This window comes from Canis lupus, chromosome 5, assembly GCF_011100685.1.
Source record: "Canis lupus familiaris isolate Mischka breed German Shepherd chromosome 5, alternate assembly UU_Cfam_GSD_1.0, whole genome shotgun sequence".
NCBI classification, from domain to species: domain Eukaryota; kingdom Metazoa; phylum Chordata; class Mammalia; order Carnivora; family Canidae; genus Canis; species Canis lupus.
The window spans coordinates 15,121,780-15,142,573 of record NC_049226.1 but is presented as its reverse complement, the minus strand read 5'-3'; the positions used below and the strand labels follow the sequence as shown (position 1 = coordinate 15,142,573).

Genomic DNA, 20,794 nt, shown 5'->3' with positions numbered 1-20,794 from the left:
GTGTCCCCGGGTGATGGCCAAACTGTGCAGTGAGAGACACCTGAGGTTAATGGTACCCTGCAGAGCCATGGATGGTAGCCTGGGGAGGGGGGCTTCAAGGCTAGAGGGCTATGAATAAGAGAGGGGGACTCATCCCAGATGGAGAGCATGATCGTCTTATCCGTCCTCACCTCATGGGCCCCTGAGAGATTTCTGGCTGGAGCTGTTTGTGGGGAGGAAGGTGGATGAAGTGGCTGTCCCTTAGAGTACTCTAAGGGCCTGGACACTCCAGGGCGGGCAGCAGCTCACCTGGCTGGAAAGGTGTGGAGGGCTGCCCGAGAGTGACTTTAGAGCCAGGGTGGGCATGAGGAGGACCGTGTCCCAGCTCTGGCTGGCCTGGTGTAGACATGCTGAGCGTAACTTTGCGTGAGCCTGAGATCCCCCTCTGCCTGCGGGTCTGTTGGCAGGCCCTGTCTGTGTCTGGGCCCACCTGTCTGTATGCTAGACTGTGTTTATGCTGAGTGTGTGCCAGTGTGCATCCGTGCATGCCAGGGCTGGTGTCTGTGTGTGTACCTGTCTGTTAGTGCAAACGCAGAGCACTTGTGTCGTTGTGTGTGAGGACCGGTGTGTGTGTGTGCACACACGCGCGTGCGTGTGCGTGCGTGCAGGGGGTTGGTGTACCCTTGGTTCTGTAGATCTCTCTGGATCCGCGTCAGCATGAGCATCTGAGAGTTTACCTGTGTCTTGTGGTCTTTACCTGGATCACCAGTTTGGGTGCCTGTGTGTTCACAAGGAAGGCCCTTCTGGGGCAAAGGGAAAGGAAGCAGGAAGATGGGAGGGGCTCGCCATGTGGGCAGGTGGCACAGTGGCCTGGTTCCTCCTCCCGACTTCTGGGACACCTTCCTTCCCTCTCCCTCCTCAGGCCTCGGGGTTGGGCTCTCCTGACTTCCTTCTGAGCCCCAGTTACCCCAGTGCCCTAGTTCTTTCTTCTGGTCCCCCGGGCCTGGTTCTAACTCCACCAGGACCCGACCTCTCGCCCCCCTCATGCCCTGCCCTGCCTTCCTCCCCAGGAGCGCCAGCGCCTGGAGACCATACTGAACCTGTGTGCCGAGTACAGCCGTGCTGATGGGGGCCTCGAGGCGGGGGAGCTGCCTAGCATCGGGGAGGCCGCCGCGGCATTGGCGCTGGCGGGCCGCAGGCCCTCACGAGGCCTTTCTGGGGCCCCCGGAGCCTCGGGGCGGAGCACTGAAGAGCCTGGGGGTGCCACCCCGCGCCTGTGGGAGTGTGTGGAGCGCTCAGATGAGGAGAACCTGAAGGAGGAGTGCAGCAGCACGGAGAGCACCCAGCAGGAGGTGGGCTGGAGGGGCACCTGGTGAGAGGGCCTGGGTCTCCCCTGTCTTACCTGCTGGGGGGGGTGGAGGCAGAGGAGGCCAGTGTGGTGGAGGCTAGGACCCAATGAGGGGGAGGTAACCAACTGAAGGGGCAGGCGAGGGAAGAGATTGGGGATAAGAGGTGTAGAAGTGAGAGGAGGAGGTGTGGATGTGTTTCCTGGGCTATAGATACGCTTTCGGACCTGTCTTTCTTTGTGGATTCCTCCAGACCTGGCGCTCAGTGGTGAACCTCCAGGCCCTTTCGCTGAGCTGGTGTTGCTTCCCTTGCAGGGAGGGAATTTGCCTCCTCCCTCAGTCTAGCCACCAAGTGCCCCGAGGAGTGGGGATGCATTCACTGAGTCTGATCAGGGGAGGCCCCAGGCTTCCCCAGCTGATGGCTGCTCTCCCCCGCAGCACGAAGATGCCCCTAGCACCAAGCTTCAGGGAGAGGTGCTGGCTCTGGAAGAGGAGCGGGCTCAGGTGCTGGGGCGTGTGGAGCAGCTCAAAGTCCGCGTGAAGGAGCTGGAGCAGCAGCTGCAGGAGTCAGCCCGAGAGGTGAGCCGAGGGCCCTGGCTTCACTCTTCCCCAGGCAGAGCGCAAGCCTCCCGAGGAGCCTCAGTCCGTCCACTGTGACTGGCCTTGACGTGGACCTCGGTGTCTCCCCCAGGCTGAGATGGAACGGGCGTTGCTGCAGGGGGAGAGGGAGGCAGAGCGGGCACTGCTGCAGAAGGAGCAGAAGGCGGTGGACCAGCTGCAGGAGAAGTTAGTGACCTTGGAGACTGGCATCCAGAAGGAGAGGGACAAGGTAACCCACAGCTGGCCTGCCGGCGCTGGCTGCCTGTGGCCTGTGAGAGGAGAGATCCCTCCTCTAGGCCTCTTACCCCTTAGCTCGCTAGCCATCCTGCAGACCTGGTGGTTTCTGTGTCCCCCAGGGGCAGGGGGCTCTGTCCTCTGTGTTGGGTACCAGCTTGAAGGGCACTGTCAGGGGCGGGCCTGGAGTCTGGGATGTCCTCTGTCTGGGTCTCTGTGCTATCTCTGGGTGCCTGCCATTCCCCATCCTTCATGGCCCTTCTAGGAAGTGCCAGAACCTCTCCTTGGGCATCGAGCACAGCCTGAGTGACTGGTGTTGGGAAGTGATTCGGGTTTGGGTCCCTCCATCTAGAGAACGTTGCCCTCCAGCATGCCTCGTGTGCTCAGGATGTGATCTTGGGGAGATGGCCCTCAGGTCTCTGCTTCCCCTGAGCCTTCAGGATCTGCAGCCTCCCATCCCAGGTGGTCCCAGCTCCTGCCCCCACCCCTTTCAGATTTCGTGCCAGCCTGCAGGGGTCGCTCCATCCACAGGGGCCGTGCCAGCCAGGTCCAGATGCCCAACAGCGTGCCAAAAGCTCTGAAGTGTGGAGCGGGGCCATCTCTTTCTGGACTTGACAGTATTTTTCCAAGAATTAATTTTCCTTCTGAATTTGTTGAGAGTGTCTTCCTCCTGTCCCAGTTTTGAAACTCTTAAAATTCTTTGACACCCCCCACCCTTTTTTTTTTGGAGCTTTGGCTCTGGCCCCCAAAACCACACTCCCGAATTCTGTGCCAAATTAACTCCACGCTTCCCAACCAGGCCTGCACTAACGCCCCCTCTAATCACTGTCCTGGGCTCTCCGCATGCCCCTAACTGCCAGTGCCACCCAGGCAGGGCTGAGCCACGCCTGCTTTTGCACTAACTCAGGGGGTGCTCCACCCCTCTAATTCTGCCTCCTTCCTTTCTTGGCGTGGGGCTCCAGGGTTTTGATCAGAAAGGAATGGGCAGGGGGCACAGATCAACTTTACTCAATGGTGCCATTGGCAGGAAGGGTAAAGGTTGGGGGAAATGCTTTGCTGAGGAGCTTCTCGGCCTGAAGAGCATCCCCTATTTGGAAAAGCCTGGGGCGCTGCCTCCATAGACTGTTGGTCATTTCCTGCACAGCAGGGAGAGGCAGCAAGCCATCCGCTGGCCTTCTCTCTCCCTTCTGGAGCGGAGAGGTCAGGAGGTGCAGCTGTGGAGGCATGGCTCGTGGAGGGCTTGGACAGGTTCTCTCTGCCACACGGTGGCTGCCCTCTTTGCTTCCCCCCTGGGGCTCCCCAAATTCAGATACCCCAGCCAGAGGATGGGAATGAGCAGGCCTGTCCTCTTCTCCCACTCCTGAGCCATCGAGAACCTAGGGTGTTGTAAAGGCTGAGTCCAAGGAGGGGGATGTTCCTGGACCACGGGAACTGGCCTGGTTGGGTCCTTCTCTTTTGGGATGGGAGGCGAGGGGGTCAGGGAGGCAGGGTAGGATTTGGCATAGGGACTTCTTCAAGTAGGCTCAGCATTTCAGAAGGAAGCTGCCTAACCTCACTGCCTGGCATCACCTAGAGGCCAGGACTTGGCCTTCTCTTTGGGCTCAGTTATTTGAGGTGCTGGTGGGGTGGGGGAGGGAGGTGGTGGCCGTGGGGAAGATTCACTCAGCTTTCCTCTGCAGCCCATGGCCCCACTCTGATTTTGGAATCAGTAATCATAGTTTCTCCTCTGCCTGTCCTTCGGAGGGGTGACTCACCAGCTCCTCCCCTCATCCCCCTTCCCGCCCTCAGAGGTGTCATCTCGCCCCAGACAGAGCTATCCACCTCCTCTCTGTACCCACTCCTGGGGCTCCTATTGCCATGGTAACGGCCGAACTAATTGCAACCCTCATCCTGCTGAAGTTCAGCCTACAGCGCCAGCACCCCACCTCCACCCTGGGCAGGAGGGAGGGAGGCCCAGGGAGTTGGGCTGGGGTCCCCTCCACTGCCCTGCCCTGCCGTAGCTGTAACATCTCCAGCTTTGAGTCATGCGCAGCCCCTGGACTTGACCTTCACCAGCTCTTCTTCCCTTTGCCCCAGGGTTAAATTTTGGTCTCTAGGCAGCAGAAGAGGTGGGGAGTAACGGGAGCCTCTGCTCTGCGTTTGCAATGGGGAACCAGCTTTGGCCTTGACTGCTTTGCGGGAGAAAACAGAGGGCTTTTCTTAGGATCTCCCCGAACGTTTCTAGTCCAGGGGACTCCAGAGAGACCAAAATTTCTGCCCCGAGAGCCACACCTCTGCCCGCCTCACACCGCCCCCTGCACCTGCGAGTGTCGAGCGTCCTGTCTGCGCCGCAGCTCCTCACCTCTTCCCGTGATCTCCCCCTCTCTCCTCTCTCGCTTAGCCTCCTCTGTGACTCCTCAGCTTTGGCTTCTCCGCCCACCCCCGTGCTCCCCAGCTCTCTCTCTCCCGCCCTGGCCGCCTCACCCCGCCCCCCCACGGCCTCCGCAGTGCCCCGGGCCGGAGTTGAGGAGTGTGTGTTCTGTTTCTCCCCTGTGCCCGCCCTCCCCCCCCCTCCCGCCGACCAGGAGAGGGCGGAGCTGGCCGCGGGACGGAGGCACCTGGAGGCCCGCCAGGCGCTCTACGCCGAGCTCCAGACGCAGCTCGATAACTGCCCCGAGTCAGTGCGGGAACAGTTACAGGAGCAGCTGAGAAGGGTCAGTTTCACCAGCCCCCCTTCCCTGGCCCCCGAGGGCCACCCACCCAGAAGAGAGGAGAGCAGTGGGACGGGACCACCCCGGGCCCTGCAGTACCTGCCGGACCCGGACACCAGGGTCGGTGCTGTGGCTTGGAGGGGACAGGGAAGGATGGTGGGGGGAGTGATTTTCTCCTTTCTGCTACTCCAGGCCGTGATGCCCGTGCAAGGGGCAAAGCCAAGCAGAGGCAAGGGGGTTGGGTGGGGCAGGTCCCTTCCCCAATTTCCCTGGGGCCGGCCCTCGGAACTCCTGCCTCTGTGGCCTGGCCTTTCAGGCCCAGAGGGGTACCCCGAGCACCACCCGACCCCCTTTGTCGCTGTCGTTCAAGGAGGCCGAGGCCCTGGAGACGGAGACAAAGCTGTTTGAGGACTTGGAGTTCCAGCAGCTGGAGCGGGAGAGCCGCGTGGAGGAGGAGCGGGAGCTGGCAGGCCAGGGGCTGCTCCGGAGCCAGGCCGAGCTGCTCCGCAGCATCACCAAGAGGAAGGTGTGTCTCACTCTGGCGTCCCCTGTGCCGGGTTCCGGGGTGAGGGGTTCCTCAGGGCCAGGGGGTGGTTGGAGGCTAATGAATTGCATCCCATCTGGGTTTGGCTCCCAGCTGATGACCCCATAAAAGCTAACTTTACCTTTCTGAGCCTCAGTTTCCTTATCTGCAAAACAAGAACATGTCGAGAGAATGAAGCAAGACGGTACATGTGAGGACAGCATGGGCTCTGATTGTAGGGAGCGCTGGGCAGAAAGGAGCTGTTAGCACGGGCTCCAGTGGAGCGTGGACTGGGCTCACATTTGGAGCTGGCCCTGGCTGGGCAGAGAAATGGAAGGTGGAGATGGGGGAGGAGGAAGCTGGGGGAGAGGCCTGCTGCTGCCCTTGTAGAGCTCTTTGGCTGGTGGACGTGCTGGGAAACACGTAAGGTCCTGAGATCTGGATATTTGAGCCAACCAGGGGTCCTGGAAAGGGCATCCCCTGGGTTCCAGGGGTAGCTCAGCCCTACCTCCTGAGCCATGAAACAAGGTGTATTGATCATATCCTCACCAGTCCTGGAGCTCAGATGCTGTGATCCTCTGCTCCTGATCTCAGCCCTGCTCCTGATCTCAGCCCCACCAGGACAGGGTGTTGGGGCAGGGGTATGTGTGTGTATGTGTGTGTGTGTGTGTGGATGGGGAGTAAATCTGGGGAGGAGGGGGAGAATGAGGAGGATGGTCCAGGCAGCTCACATGCTGGTGGCTGAGACTGGCATGTCCGTTCACACACACATGGGTACATGCGCAGTTTGCCTGGTAGAGTGACTGGGTGGGAGGTGAGGGCAGTGAGATCAGCAGAGGGGCATCAAATAGGGGTGACTGGGGTCTCGAGGGCTAGGCTGAGGAGGCTGGTGGTATGTGGGGAGCTCCTCGACCTCCTCCTGTGTCTGGATCCCTTGCTTTTGCCTTGCAAATGCATCCGCTTACCTTTGCTTTGCAAATGCATCCACTTCGAGGAGGATGGGAGACAGACAGAAGGAAGGAGCAAGCTGGTATTTCCTTGGCACGTGTGTGCGTGTGTGCCAGGAGGCTTTCTTGGGTTGTCTTTTGCCAACCTTACGAGGGTCTCACAGGCCAGTTCTCTTATCCTCACTTTATATAGACAGGAAAATGAGGTCTCAGAGAAGCCGCACATCTGCCCCAAACCTCTTAGCTTACAAGCTTCAGAGTCAGAATTGGACCCCAGGCCTGCCTGGCCCCAAAGTATCTGTTCCTTACACTGCACTTCATGGGGCACTGGCACTCCTGCAGCTTCTTCCTCTTCCCTTTGGAGAGAATGCATCAGGGAGCCCTTGATCAGCTAATTCCATCCCTTTGAGGTCCTGGTGGGTGTAAGCTCCAGGGAGTTTGGGAGGGGTCAGTGGTATTGCACTCCTGTTCTCTCCTCCCAACGCTCACCTGGCTTCTAGGAACCCAGCTCAGCCCCCAGGACCCCGGAAAGTCACATTCTTCCCCTTCTCATGAGCCTTGCTCAACCTCCCTTCCATCGGCTCCCAGTATCCCACCTATCACAGGCTCTATCTGCCCTGGTGCCCGGTGCTCCCCTGTTGCCTCCACTGTGATTCAGAGTGCTTCAGAGTACTGCCTTTGGAGTCCCAGCAGATTGGGTTCTTTTTTTTTTTTAATTTTTAATTAATTTATTTATTAATTAATTTATTTTTTATGATAGTCACACAGAGAGAGAGAGAGGCAGAGACATAGGCAGAGGGAGAAGCAGGCTCCATGCACCGGGCAGCCCGATGTGGGACTCGATCCCGGGTCTCCAGGATCGCGCCCTGGGCCAAAGGCAGGCGCTAAACCACTGCGCCACCCAGGGATCCCCAGATTGGGTTCTTTTTTTTTTTTTTTTTTTTTATTTATGATAGTCACAGAGAGAGAGAGAGAGAGAGAGGCAGAGACACAGGCAGAGGGAGAAGCAGGCTCCATGCACTGGGAGCCTGATGTGGGATTCGATCCCGGGTCTCCAGGATCGCGCCCTGGGCCAAAGGCAGGCGCCAAACCGCTGCGCCACCCAGGGATCCCTCCAGATTGGGTTCTAATCCCAACTCTAGCACTTACTAGCTTCTAAGTGTCAGTGTTTTTTTTTTTTTTTTTTTTTTAAGATTTTGTTTATTTATTTGAGAGAGAGTGTGTGTGCAAGTGCCTTCAAGTGGGGGGAGGGGCAAAGAGACAGGGAGAAGCAGACTACCAGCTGAGCAGGGAGCCCCACAGGGTGGGCAGAGGGGGACTTGATTACAGGCAGGACCCAGAGATCACGACCTGAACCGAAGTCAGATGCTTAACCAACTGAGCCACCCAGCTTGCCCCTTTGTCAGTGTTCTTACTTGTAAAATGGGCATAAAGGCACCTACCTCAAAAGAGGATTAAATGAGATAACATGCAAAGCATTTAATGGAGTTTCTGGGACAGTTTCTTAATAAATAGCAGATCTTGCTATTTATTTAGCAGAGTTTACCCCTTGGGCTGACCCCACATTCTGGACAGCTCCCTTCTTTCCTCCCTCCTCACTCACGTATTTCTCTTAAAGGTGGTGGTGTAAGGCCACTTCTTTCAGGAAGCCCTCCTGGGATTAACCCAGCCCATTTTCCCCAACCCCCATCCTTCTTTCTCACGTTATCTTTTCATTTCCTCTTAGCACATGGTTGTTGAGCCAGGCACGGTGCTAAGACCTACTGGGGTTATGGAGATAGAAAAGACACTGACCCTGATCTTGGATCTGACAGCCTGGGTGGGGTGATGATGGAGATTCATGGTTAGAAGTACCAGTAATATGAGGCAGATGTGCTACAGAATAATTGAGCACAGAGGAAGGAGCAGAGAAATTGGTGATTGAGGAAGATGTTGGAGAAAAGGTAGTGCTCCATCTGATCTTGGAGGATAAGGAGCTCCTTTCCGGGTAGTGGAAAGACAGGGCCAGCTCTCCTCTGGACTAAGGGGGCAGTGTTAGAGAGGCCTGAGAGCATGCAGGTTGCAGCTTAGTGTACCCCAAGGCCAGGCTGGGGGCACCTGGGGGACTTGGGAGGTGGAAGAGTGTAGGCCCAGTTCCAGGAGCCCTCAAATGCCGGCTTAGGAGTCTGTGCTCTGGCCTATGAGTAATGAGTCACTCCAAGGGTTTGAGAAGAGGAGTGATTTAACCTTACTGTGGATTTTTTAAAAATTATTCAAATTATATATGTGTGTGTGTGTGTATTTTTTCAAATCCATATATGTATATGGGTTAGAAAATTCAGGTAAGCAAACAAAAACAAACCTCCAAGGCCATTTTAAGAAGGTGTTTGTTGCGGTGCATCAGAAAGTCAAGAGTTGGCAGCAGGAGGCTGATGAAAGGTACAGGCTAGAAGGCAGGGGGAAGGCACCCCCTGGACTTGGGGGTGGCAGTGGGGGTGGGGCGGGCGGAGAACTCATCAGTGTGTCCCAGGTTCTAGACTTGTTGACAGTGGGGAGGGGACATCTGGGGCCTTGGGTTCTGGCTGGTGTGCCTGTTGGCTTCGGAGTCACTGGTATAGGGAGGGCCAAGGGCAGGAGCTGACCATAGTTGCCTGTTTTCCTGGAGTGAGTTGAAGCCAAGCAGAAGAGCTGGTTGATTCCCTTCACCCAAGCTAAGGGTCTCACTGCGGGCTCAGCCCTGTGGTCTCCCAGGCCTGACGGGCCATCCCCCTCCCCTCCAGGAGCGGCCTGGCAGTCCTGGACAGTCAGGCGGGGCAGATCCGGGCCCAGGCCGTGCAGGAGTCCGAGCGCCTGGCGAGGGACAAGAACGCTTCCCTGCAGCTGCTGCAGAAGGTAGGCCCCAGTCCCAGTGGGCTGGGGGGGTCAGGGTTGGGGCAGGATGGGGAAGCGGGAGACAGTGCAGAGAGGCTGGGATGGGGTGGGGGTGCACTTTCCCAGCCACGCAGGACCCCCTTCACTTGGTCATCTCCTATGCCGTTGCCCCCACTCTGTTCTGACCCGGCCACTTGTGGCTCGCAGGAGAAGGAGAGACTGACTATGTTGGAGGGAAGATACCACTCACTCACAGGAGGCAGGCCCTTCCCGAAGACCACGTCCACCCTCAAAGAGGTAATGTGTGGGGCTCAGCCCTACTTTAACCCAGTGGGTCTCTCGGGAGGCTCTGGAGCAGCATGGGGCACCTGCAGCGCAGTAGCTGAGGTGGAGGATGGGGACGTTTTCCTGAGCTGGAGTGGCTCTGACTTCTGGGATTTGACCTTCTGTGGCTACTAGCTGCTGCTTTTCATTTGCCTTTCTGGCTCCTAGGAGCTTACAGATCTTGCCATTTTGAGTGATTAAATCCACCTGGGGGATTCAAGCGGCATGAGTGGGGAGGATGGGCAGCTCGGAGGTTTGGAGAGGGCCAGGGCTGGGCAGACTCCCCTCGAGGGGGAGCACAGGAAACTCAGGGTCCTGAGCTCGGAGCTCCTTAGGCTTCAGCCTGGAGCTAGGCTCTTGGCTAAGAGGTGGGCGCTGACATCCCTTAAGCGTCTTTCTGGAGTCTTTGCATGCGTGGGGCATAAGGTCCAACCAGGACGTGTCCTGCTTCCCGAGCTCTTTCCCTTCCTCCCTGCCTCACTGCACGAGCAACTGAGGCCTGGGGTGGGGTGGTTGGGCTGCGAGAGGGGTGAGGCCCTTCACCCTGTACCCTCTCTGTAGGCTGAACTGCTCATCTCCGAGTCCTCAGAGATGGGGCTGGGGTCGGCGACTCTGGTCCCTTTCCCAGGGTCTTCTCAGCCCGGGGCCTTCTCTGTCCCCCTAACCCAACCTGCTTCCACTCAGCTCTGCCCCAAAGCACAAGAGGTAATCCCAGCCGACTGCCCGCCCTGCTGTGCCCACTGCCTGTCTGCTTGCTTGCTGAGCCTCTGCCTACGGCTTCTCCCATGGGCCCAGCTGCAGGGTGTGTGGGCCATAACCCCTTGGCCAGAGTCTGTGAGAGTCTGAGTGAGTGTGCCATCCTGCTATTCCAGAGAGGGCCTGAGCAGCCTGTGCAAAATCAGCACCAATCTGCATATTAACGTGCATGTATTCTGCATGCCGTTCATCAGTTCTCACAACCCACTTGATCCTCCAGCTTGTTTTCCTTTTCCCTAACCCCTGGAGGACAGTCGCTCTCTGCAGCTAGGCCAGGCTGGGGCTCCCCCTGGATGGGGCAGGCTTAGGGTCCTGTGCACCCAGTGTGCATGTTGGATGCCTGCCTTGCCCCCAGCACCTCCGTAAGCTCAGGGAATGTGACAGGCCCTGCCCTCCCGCCCCACAGTCTAATGTGCTAATGTCTCTCCACGTACTAACCCTTGGGCAGCAGGCCCGTTTTTCCATTTGGGCTTTGAGCCGTTCCCTGCTAGGGTCTCTCTCGTGGAGCCCGTCTAGCTCACCCCCTAGTGGTGTCTCTACTCCCAACCCTTCCAGCTCCTGCCCCAGCAGATGGGGTGTGAGGAGACACTCTGGGAACATTAGCTGGTGTTCTGTGCTGTGTGTGCGTGCCCCATTGCGGATGCCTGATGTGTTGGAGACAGAAGGTTCTCTGGGAGCTGGGTCTTGATCTTCTGTGGGCCCTTGGAAGGCCTTACCTAGGCTTCTCCTGTCCCTAGCCCAGAGCAAACCCAGGGGTAGGCCTTCAGAGTCTGCCTGGGGCAGGGCCTTGATACCCAGGCAGCCTCAGAAGTAGAGGTCACGAAGAGCCTTTGGACAGTTCTGGCTGCGTTTTTCTCCCCCCACCGCCTGCTTGTCACAGGAGGCAGCTGGGCTCCCCACCCCTGCTTTGGATCTTGATTGAATGGAGTGATGGCCCCGAGGCATGGAGTTTGGGTGTTGGGTACCCGGCTGTACCCTGTTAACCTCTTCTCTGCCCGTCCCTGCCCCTCCCACCGGGCACCCTAGGAGTATGTGAGCCTGGCAGAGGTTCTCCAGCTGTGCTTCCGCTTGGACCCCCATGCTTCCGCCACCTCCCCCAGCGTGTTCGCCCAGCCCCTGCCCGACAGTGAGGTACCAGCCACTGAGTGAGCCCACCTGTGCCTCATGGATGCCCATCTCGTCCCTCAGGCTGGGGTGGGACTTGGGGGACGACAGGGTGTGTCTTCAGCGGTGAGGGGGAAGTGCAGCTAGCATAAGGGGGGTTGGGAGTGCTTCCCTCTCTTCTCTGGGGCCTTGGGAGCTTCAGCTCCTGATGGTCTCAGGGTGGGGCAGGCCTTCTGCTCTGGCTTGAGGGCGTCATCCTGAGAGGACTCGCCTTCCCGGGCTCTGCAAGCCTCTGCTGCTGTGTGCTTCCTGTGATGGTTACCCTTCCCTTGTCCATGGGCAGGGCCATCTCCTGGTTTGCAGTTCCATTAACCTCTTGTATTCCCTCCTGCATCCTGGCCTTCCCCCAAGTACGTGACGCTTGAGCAGCTAAAGGTGATGTGGGGCACCTCACCCGTGCCCACAGCCCCCGCGCCGGGCCTGCCTTTCTGGGCCTCTGCCTCCCGGGACCTGGTTCCCACCACCTGCCTTCCTCCCGTGCTGCCCTCTTCCTCCTCCTCCGCTTCTCTCACGCCTTCACCCAAGGTTGGTGGTCTCTGTGTTGTGCCACCCTCAGCCCGCTGCTGGCGTGGCTCTGTGTGTGTGCGTGTGCGTGCGTGTGCCACCCCTGCTTCCCAGCGTCTGAGCTCCAGGCCAGCCCCGGGGAGTGCTCAGTGCCTGTGAGTGCTGGCCGGCTGGCGTCGTGGTTGGCACAGCACGAGTCTCTGGTCTGGGAGTGGTGTCCTGACTGTTCCTCTTTGCCCTTGGTGTGTTCACGGCAACTGTTCTCTCACTGTTTTTCTCCTCCTTCTCTTTATGCTGTCCTTCTTCCCTTCCTCCCTTACCTTCCTGGTACCAATCGTGGCCTTCCTTTACTCATCCTCCACCCTTCCCCTCCCTTCCCCTCCTCACCTGTTCCCCACGCCCCCTCCCCACGCCTCACTCCAGATGGAGGAGCTGCTACTCCCTGCTGTAGACTTAGAGCAGTGGTACCAGGAGCTGATGGCCGGGCTGGGGACCGGCCCCGCTGCAGCCTCCCCGCGCTCCTCCCCCCCGCCTCTGCCCGCCAAAGCTTCCCGGCAGCTGCAGGTAACCCCCTATCTCACTGCCCATCCCTCCCCGAGCCCTGCTCCTCTTTGCCCTGGGCACCTCCTGTCCGTCCAGCAGCCTCACAGCACCACCGGAGATGGTGGGAGTCAGTTGAGTCAGGGCAGCAGGAGATGGTGGGAGTCAGTTGAGTCAGGGCAGTCAGGGCAGATGGCCTACGAGATTCCCTCATGGGCAGCCATCCTAGCACATTGAGCAGCTAGGGTCCCCCCCCCCCCCCCGAGTCTAAGGGTGACAGCCAGGCTTGCCTGTCTGGTGGAAGGGGGTTCAGGAACAGCAGTCAGGTTGGGATGGGTTTGGTGCCTCGTGCTCCAGCGGACTGTAGCTCTGCTCTGTCCCTGGCAGCCCTCAACCTCAGAGTTTCTTACTCAGTTTGGGGGGCCTGACACATTTTTGGGCCTGTTAACAACCAGAACTAGTGTGTCCGAGGAGAACTGCCAGCATTTTGTTCTCCAGGTCTACCCAGGGGTGAAGTAACAGCCCTGAGGACACATCCAGGCCTCCCTGGTGTTTCTGTGGAGGGTACAGGCCTACATGACCCTGTACCAAGCTGCAGACATGATGTGGGGACAGTTGTCAGGGCACATTCCACTGGCCTGTGGGTGTGCCCAGAACCCCAGTGTTCAAGATTCCCTCCTGGTGTGCAGGCACTGCACCTCTAAGTTTGTCATCTCAGCTCAAATTCCCTGCTGCCTTTGGGAGGAGTTTGATTCCTCCGGCACATGAGGCACCTTTACTTTGGGTCCAACTGGTTAGAAATTTTTACATACCTTGATTCACGTCATCATCAGCACAGTTAACTCTGATTTTACAGAGTAAACACTGGGGCCCCGAGAAGATAAGTCATGTCCCCAAGGCCACATGACTAGGAAGTACCAGAGCCTGTGCCAAGAGCCGGGGTTCTTGACTCCAGACCCCATATTCAGCAAACAGAAGAGCTGTGAGGGAGCTTGACAGTTACTTTGTCTAGCCCTGCTCCGTCCTTTTGCAGATAAGGAAGCCAGGGCCCAGAGCTGGGAGGTACACAGCCCAGGGTCCCACAGCCTGGTAGTGGCCGAGGTGGGACCAGAAGGAACCCTTCAGTTGGCCTTCAGTTGGTCTCCCGCATGACTCTGCCCGACTGATGTGAATGTCGATTTACATGACCTTTTCTGAGACCTTGGGTGGGACCCGGAGAAGAATTGCCTGGGAAAGAGGCTTGGCAGCTGCCAATAACACCCATCTGTTGGGCTGGCCTGAGAAGCTGAATGCTGTTGTCTGCTAGAAATGGCCCTGGAGGTCCTGGTGCCTGGGCAGTACCTGGATCACAGCCAGCCTAGGTGACATGGGGGTGGCGGCTAGTGGGGGAGCCGCAGCTCACCAGGTGGGGTCTCTTCCCTCCAGGTTTACCGCTCCAAGATGGATGGTGAGGCCACCAGCCCCCTGCCCCGGACCCGCAGTGGCCCCCTCCCCTCCTCCTCTGGTTCTTCTTCCTCTTCTTCGCAGCTCAGCGTGGCTACTCTGGGCCGGAGCCCCTCCCCAAAGGTCTGAGGACAGTGGGTGGGCTGTGCATGTGGAATGGCGGTGGTAGGGTGTTGGAGGCTGTGACACTGGGGAGAGGTCAAAGCTGCCCAGGAAAGCCTTGGGACGGGAAGAGGGGGGTGTCTTCCAAGCCTTAGGTCCAAGTGCTCCATTACCCCCCTCCCCACCAGAGTGCCCTACTTGCCCAGAATGGCACAGGCAGCCTTCCTCGCAACCTGGCGGCCACGCTGCAGGACATTGAGACCAAGCGCCAGCTGGCCCTGCAGCAGAAGGGTGAGTGGCTGCCATGCCAGCCTGCCTGCTCTCCCGGGGGGGTCCTGGATATCTGCCACCACCACCTCCACCCCCAATGCCACACCTTTTGCAGGGTGTTTTTGCTTTAATTGAGTTCTAGGCAAGAGCAGAAAGCATTTAGATTCAATATCTGAAGAAGAGCTTCCTGGATATTTATCAAGAGACTAAGGGTTGGGGGCATGCGATCTTCCCCAGAGAGCCCAGCAAAGAAGGGAGATGCCTGTTGGCCTGAGTTGGGATGGACCTTGCCCTCCCTGTCTGGAGGCAGGGGATGCACCCGACGGCCTCCTGAAGTGGTTCCCTGAGTCCTTGTTGCCTGTGTGCATTTTGGTTGTTTTGAAAGCCCGTGTCTGTGCCTCTCTCTCGTCTCATCCCCTCTGTGTCTCTCTACCCTACCCTCTGCCCGGGGCCCCCACACCAGGCGAGTCGCTTCCTGCAGAGCCCCCCCCAGCAGACGACCCAGCAGGTAGAGCGTTAGTCACTGGGGGCATTGCTTTGGTCAGGCAGCCCCGCCTGGGCGTCCGCATGACGTATCCTGCTCAGATCTTCGCACCTCCCCGGCAGGCTCCCCGGCTGAGCTGGGATGGGGTGTCTGGCTGGCCTTGCCCCTCGACCCTAGCCAGCTCCTGCCTCAGCTGTGCTTCGCCTTGTCTCCCCTTCTTTCCTGCTGGTGTTGCTTTTGCTTCTGCATCACAGCTGGGGCTGCATGGACACCCTGCTCACAGACCTTGCCCCCTCTTCCCTTCCCCGCTCCCCCGGCAGGCAGGTTGGTGCATGCATCCTGCCCTGCTATTCAGGCGATGGTTGTGAGCCTGGTTGTGAGCCGGAGGCACTGCCCTGGCAGGGTCAGTGCCCCATGGGGCTCAGGATGCAGAAGGAGCCTGGAAGCCAGACTATGTGGCTGTGGCCAGTTGTGCAGGGGACCGAAACGCTGGCGGGGCAGCCGGACCTGGAGCTGGGCTGGGGGGCTTTAGGGAAGCTGGGGGGCGTGCTGAGGGGTGGGCCCTGCGCCGACCTTTCCCTGCTCACATTTTCCCTCTGTGATGCTGCCAGTGTCTCCCAGAGGGCCCGCTGTGACTCCCCCTACCCCGTCCCTCCTGCAGGACAGCAGGTGATCGAGGAGCAGCGGCGGCGCCTGGCCGAGCTGAAGCAGAAGGCTGCGGCCGAGGCGCAGTGCCAGTGGGACGCCCTGCACGGGGCGGCCCCCTTCCCCCCGGGCCCCTCGGGCTTCCCCCCGCTCATGCACCACTCCATCCTGCACCACCTGCCGGCTGGCCGGGAGCGCGGGGAGGAGGGCGAGCACGCCTACGACACCCTGAGCCTGGAGAGCTCCGACAGCATGGAGACCAGCATCTCCACAGGCGGCAACTCAGCCTGCTCGCCCGACAACATGTCCAGGTACCCGCCCCCGCGGGGGTCCTGCTCGGCCTCTGCCAGCCGCCTCCTTGCCCCTTGATGCCACCACTCTTCCCCTCCCCCAGTGCGAGCGGCCTGGATGTGGGCAAAATCGAGGAGATGGAGAAGATGCTGAAAGAGGCACACGCCGAGAAGAGCCGGCTCATGGAGTCCAGGGTGAGGCAGGCCTGGGCTGCCCGGGGGCCTGGGTCCCACCCCTAGTCTCCTCGAGACCTTCCCTGGAGGAAGAAAGTGTTTTATTTATTTATTTAAAGATTTTATTTATGTATTCATGAGAAACAGAGAGGCAGAGACACAGGCAGAGGGAGAAGCAGGGTCCCTGCGGGGAGCCCATTGTGGGACTCGATCCCAGGACCTGAGCCAAAGGCAGATGCTCAACCACTGAACCACTCAGGCGCCCGGGAAGAAAGTGTTCTAAAGTTTGCGTTCTCAAGCAGAGGAGGCCTGCTGATGTGGCAGGTCTCATGGCTCTTAGGAAGAGAGGCAGCACTGCAATCGCTGTCCACGACGAATCCCCCATGTGACGACTCCCAGCCTTCTTAGGTTTGTCTCTGCGGGTGTTTTGGCTGCCACAGGAATTCTGATTCTTGTCCACCCGAGTGGCCAGTCATTCCTCTTGAGGGTGGTAAGGAAAAGTGGGAATGGAGGGCTCGAGCTGTAGGGCTAGAAGAGCAGGCAGGTGTCTAGGCCGGTGCAGAGATGTTGGTGGAGAGGATGCAGGGAGGATGAAGGGTTGAGGGAGGCCCTGCCTCCTGCCCACGGGCCCACAGTGGGGACCAGTGGGGGATCTGGGCACCGCCAGGCTGAGGAGCATAGGCCTAGGGAAGAGGATGAGAGGTGGGGGGTCTGCAGGGGCTGTTCTGTCTCCACCCTCTGGCGCTTTGCATCTCTGGAGATGAGGGAGAGACCTGGGGAGCAGGAGGCAGTGGCCAGGCAACCCAGAGAAGAAGGCCTCTCAGTTGTACGTACCTGCCATCAAAGGAGGGCAAATGCACAAGCAGCTCTTGGCAAACAGAGAGAAAGGAGATTCGGCTAAGTTTTGAGCTGGGAAGAAATGGCAAACCGGAGCTGACGGTGTAGGTTACTGCTGATGAGGACACAAAACATCACTGACGTGCTCTGTGTTTGATGATTTGTTCTAATGACTTTTAAAGTGTTTTTTTTTTTAACTTTTAAGGTTTTTTAAGAAGGGCTTCTGTAAGTTCATTTCTAACCCCTAAAATTTGAAGTTTGACTACGAATGTTTGTAACTTGGTTTCAAAGGACCCCAGTGATTAGGGAACAGCTACTGAATATATTCAGTATCAGGAAAAGTCAATTAGGTGATCCATGTCTAGGCATTCAGGTAAAAAGCGTAGGAGCCTGTGTATTTTTCGCTGCTGGAATCAATGATGGGCGTTTGCATACACGGCCTCATGTCATTTTCTCTATAATCCCTGTAGGGAGGCACTCTTGGCCTCATTTTGCAGATGAGACAGCAGAGGCCCAGGGGGTTTAAATGATTTTGTCAGGCTCACACACCTCATCCTGGCCGCAGAGCCCGGATCCGAAGCCCGCATGGCGTCACTCCAAAGCATTTAACCTTACCGGGAGGGTGCTTGCAGAGCGTGGGTTTTGAGGGTGATGCTCCCTCCAGCTGGCTGGGCTGCCCTCTGAAGTGAGTGTGTCCTGCAGCCCCGCCCCAGCCTTGGGGAAGGGGAGGAGGAAGGCAGCTGTGGGCGCTGACCCCTTGCTTTGGGGGCAGGAGCGGGAGATGGAGCTCCGGCGGCAGGCCCTGGAGGAGGAACGGAGGAGGCGAGAACAGGTGGAACGGAGGCTACAGAGCGAGAGCGCCAGGAGGCAGCAGCTGGTGGAGAAGGAGGTCAAGATGCGAGAGAAACAGTTTTCCCAGGTAAGCGGGTGCTGGGGGTGTGCTTGAGGGTGGGGCCGTGGAGGGCTAGGGGTACCCCAGGGTAGCCTTGTGGGGCTGTAAAGCCTGTTCTCCTCCAGAAAAGACTGCTTGGGACTCATTCAGCCCCAGGAACGGAGACGTGTGTGTGTGTGTGTGTGTGTGTGTGTGTGTGTGTGTGTGTGTGTGTGTGTTGGGGCCTTCCCGGTGGCCCTCACTCCACCAGACTTGCAGCTCCAGTCCCCCCACCAGCAGGTGGTGTCGCTCTGACTGATGGTTGGCATCTCCAAGAGAGAACTGTACTAGTTCTGAGACAGGAATCCTGAGCTTTTTCCTGACGCAGAAGATTGGAGCAGGACAGTTGAAGGTGCAAGTTGAAGTTAGGTTGTATAAGGAGCTCTACCTGTGTCTCTGGTCTCAGATCCTGGCCACCCCCCAACTCTGAGAGCCTAGGGGACTCAGACAGGCTGTCCCTTCCTACTGGATCTTCTAGACTTCCCACCCCCTCCCAGGGAGGGGGTCCTTTAGGATCTTCCTCAGCAGAGACTGGTGACCACAGCTCCCTGATGTCTTATGATGCAACATGAATTCTAAGGGGTGGGCCACCTGAATTGGGTTTGGGGATTAAGAAATAACCAGGGGGCGCCTGGGTGCCTCAGTCAGCTAAGCGTTTGACTCTTGATTTCAGCTCAGGTCATGATCTTGAGGCCGTGAGATTGAGCCCCACATCGGGCTCTGTGCTGAGCACGGAGCCTGCTTGGGCTTCTCCTCTCCCTCTGCCCTCTCTCTCTCAAAAATATAAACATGAAAAAAATAATCAGAAACTTCAGTTTAGCTCCTTTGCTGCCCAGTCAGTGGCCCCTGTGCTCCTCTGTCCCCTAGCCCCCTGTCCAGGGGCTCAGGCATCCCTGAGGGGCCACCGGTGTCCGCTGTGGGTGTAGGCGAGCCAGCCCATCCTCAGGGCACCTCCTGAAAGCTGTGCATTTTGTTTTTTTCTCTAAATAATTTATGATGTTTTCTTTTCTTGCAATTCTAGCATTCTTCCGGGAAAGGAAGAGTAGAAAAAACATCCAGTCAGCTGAGAGTTCTAGTTAGCATCAGAATTTTTTAGATGGAACAGGCTTTTGTGATTATCTAGTTCAAAGCCCTTGTTTTACATATAAAGAAAGCAAGGCCCAGAGAGGCCATGTGACATGGGAAGTCAGAGGCTGGATTGCTGATTGGGCTTTGCTTTCCAAAGTGTGCTCACATCTGGCCTCTTGCTTTATTCTGTTCAGCCCAGGAAAGAGCCGAGGGGCAGAGATAAGACAGGGATGGCTGTGTCTTGGTCCTAGGGGGGGAAACCGAGGCATGGTGCCACTCAGCAGTTTGCCTGGGCCAAGGTTGCATTGCTAGCCCACTAGGTCTCTGCTTTTCTTTTCTTTTTTATTTTATTTTTTTAAAGATTTCATTTATTCATTTATATGAGAGAGATAGAGAGAGAGAGAGGCCGAGACACAGGCAGAGGGAGAAGCAGGCCCCATGCAGGGAGCCTGACGTGGGACTTGATTTGGGTCTCCAGGATTACGCCCCGGGCTGCAGGCGGCGCTAAACTGCCGAGCCACCAGGGCTGCCCGGTCTCTGCTTTTCCACAAACCCTGTGAAACCAGAGTGACAGCCCTGGGGGTGGGAGAGAGTGATGCAGCAGTGGGGGTTCCACACTGAAGCCAACAGACCTGGTCAGGGAAATGATGGGGAAAGAGGCGACTCTGCGGACCCTGCCCTCTGCTCCCAGGCACGACCCCTGACCCGCTACCTGCCAATCCGGAAGGAGGACTTTGACCTGAAGACCCACATCGAGTCGTCGGGCCACGGTGTCGATACCTGCCTGCACGTGGTGCTTAGCAGCAAGGTACGAGGCGGGTGTGTGGCGCTGGGGAGAGGACTCCGTAGTCTGGGCAACTCCTAGGCCCTCGGAATAGTGGCCCCAGTTCCTGCCTAAACCAGAGGTCTCTGTCCCGGGACGTGGTGTCCAGGCCTGAAGAGGTGTGGGGCCCAGCCCCCCACAATACAGGCACAGGTGACAGCTTTTATGCTGCTCTGAGAATAGAGGTTGGGGGCTGCACATTGGGTCCTTCCTCACTCCTGCTTCTCACCAGGTCTGCCGCGGCTACTTGGTCAAGATGGGCGGCAAGATTAAATCATGGAAGAAGCGCTGGTTTGTCTTTGACCGGCTCAAGCGCACCCTTTCCTATTATGTGGGTGAGTTCCCATAACCCTTGGGCTGTCACCCAGGATAGCCGGTCTTCTGGAAGGAGGCCAAGCTTACTAGTGGGGGGGTGGGGGGGCAGGGCTTGAGCTGGGTCTTGTCCTCCCCTCCTGACAGTGTACAGAGTGTACTTGGTCCGCCTTCGTTTTTTGTTCATTCACGTATTTGGCAGTATTTCTGAGCACAGAGTAAGTTCTGGGCACTGTTCTAGGCCTTGGTGAGGAGCAGGGTGGCTACAGCTCTGTCCCTTGGAGCCTGTTGTCAGGGAGGCAGATTGTGAAGAAAATTGTGAAAGCAAGGCACCATGGGTCATGCTGTAGGGGACACCCAGGCTCTGTGGGCATGTGGAGTCCTGTGGATGCCACCTTGGGCAAGTTCCCTCAGAGACTCTAAGACAAGCAGCTGAGCGTGCCAGGGAGTGCTCAGGATAGCCCTGGGGACAGGCTCACTGGCGTGGCCCGCTCCCTCTGCTCCCTCCACCCTGGAGTTCCCCGTGGATGGTTCCCACTTGAGATGCAGGAGGCTGTGTGGCACGCAAGTTGGGAGAGGCTGGGGTGAGTGCGGGAACAAGCAGTCCTGAGATCCTCGTGCCTCAAAACCACAGTTTCCTTTCTTACCCGATACACTTCCTTGTACATTGTGGGTTGGGCAGGGGGGCTCTGCTCCCCTCCGTATCAGTGTTCCTTTTGAGAGCATGCATTTTTAGAGTATGGCTGGCCACAGTGGCAGAGTGTAAAGAGAAGCCTAATTGCACCTCACATTGGCATTAAATGCCCTGTCTGTTCTCAGCCAGTCACCCAGCCCCATCCAACTGTAAAGCCACGAAGAGCAATCCCGTTCAGAGGCTGGAAGGAGAGGGCTTGAGTGTCTGGTGCCAGCGACACCCAGGCCTGGAGTGCCTGCATCTCTTCTAACTTCTGGTCCCTAA

At 58.0% G+C, this 20,794-nt stretch overlaps 1 protein-coding gene across 1 annotated transcript in view; it reads left to right on the top strand.

Moving 5' to 3' along the window:
- The window catches only part of PHLDB1 (pleckstrin homology like domain family B member 1), a 43,493-nt gene that overhangs the window by 17,292 nt on the left and 5,407 nt on the right, over window positions 1-20,794 (top strand). Inside the window, exons 7-20 of the mRNA XM_038535981.1 lie at window positions 1,050-1,331; window positions 1,764-1,904; window positions 2,017-2,154; window positions 5,220-5,377; window positions 9,082-9,190; window positions 9,377-9,466; window positions 12,341-12,481; window positions 13,883-14,023; window positions 14,191-14,293; window positions 15,418-15,712; window positions 15,796-15,886; window positions 17,475-17,621; window positions 19,393-19,509; window positions 19,757-19,859. Of these exons, the coding sequence (XP_038391909.1) occupies window positions 1,050-1,331; window positions 1,764-1,904; window positions 2,017-2,154; window positions 5,220-5,377; window positions 9,082-9,190; window positions 9,377-9,466; window positions 12,341-12,481; window positions 13,883-14,023; window positions 14,191-14,293; window positions 15,418-15,712; window positions 15,796-15,886; window positions 17,475-17,621; window positions 19,393-19,509; window positions 19,757-19,859 (2,056 nt within the window). The remainder of the gene's footprint in view (window positions 1-1,049; window positions 1,332-1,763; window positions 1,905-2,016; window positions 2,155-5,219; window positions 5,378-9,081; window positions 9,191-9,376; window positions 9,467-12,340; window positions 12,482-13,882; window positions 14,024-14,190; window positions 14,294-15,417; window positions 15,713-15,795; window positions 15,887-17,474; window positions 17,622-19,392; window positions 19,510-19,756; window positions 19,860-20,794) is intronic.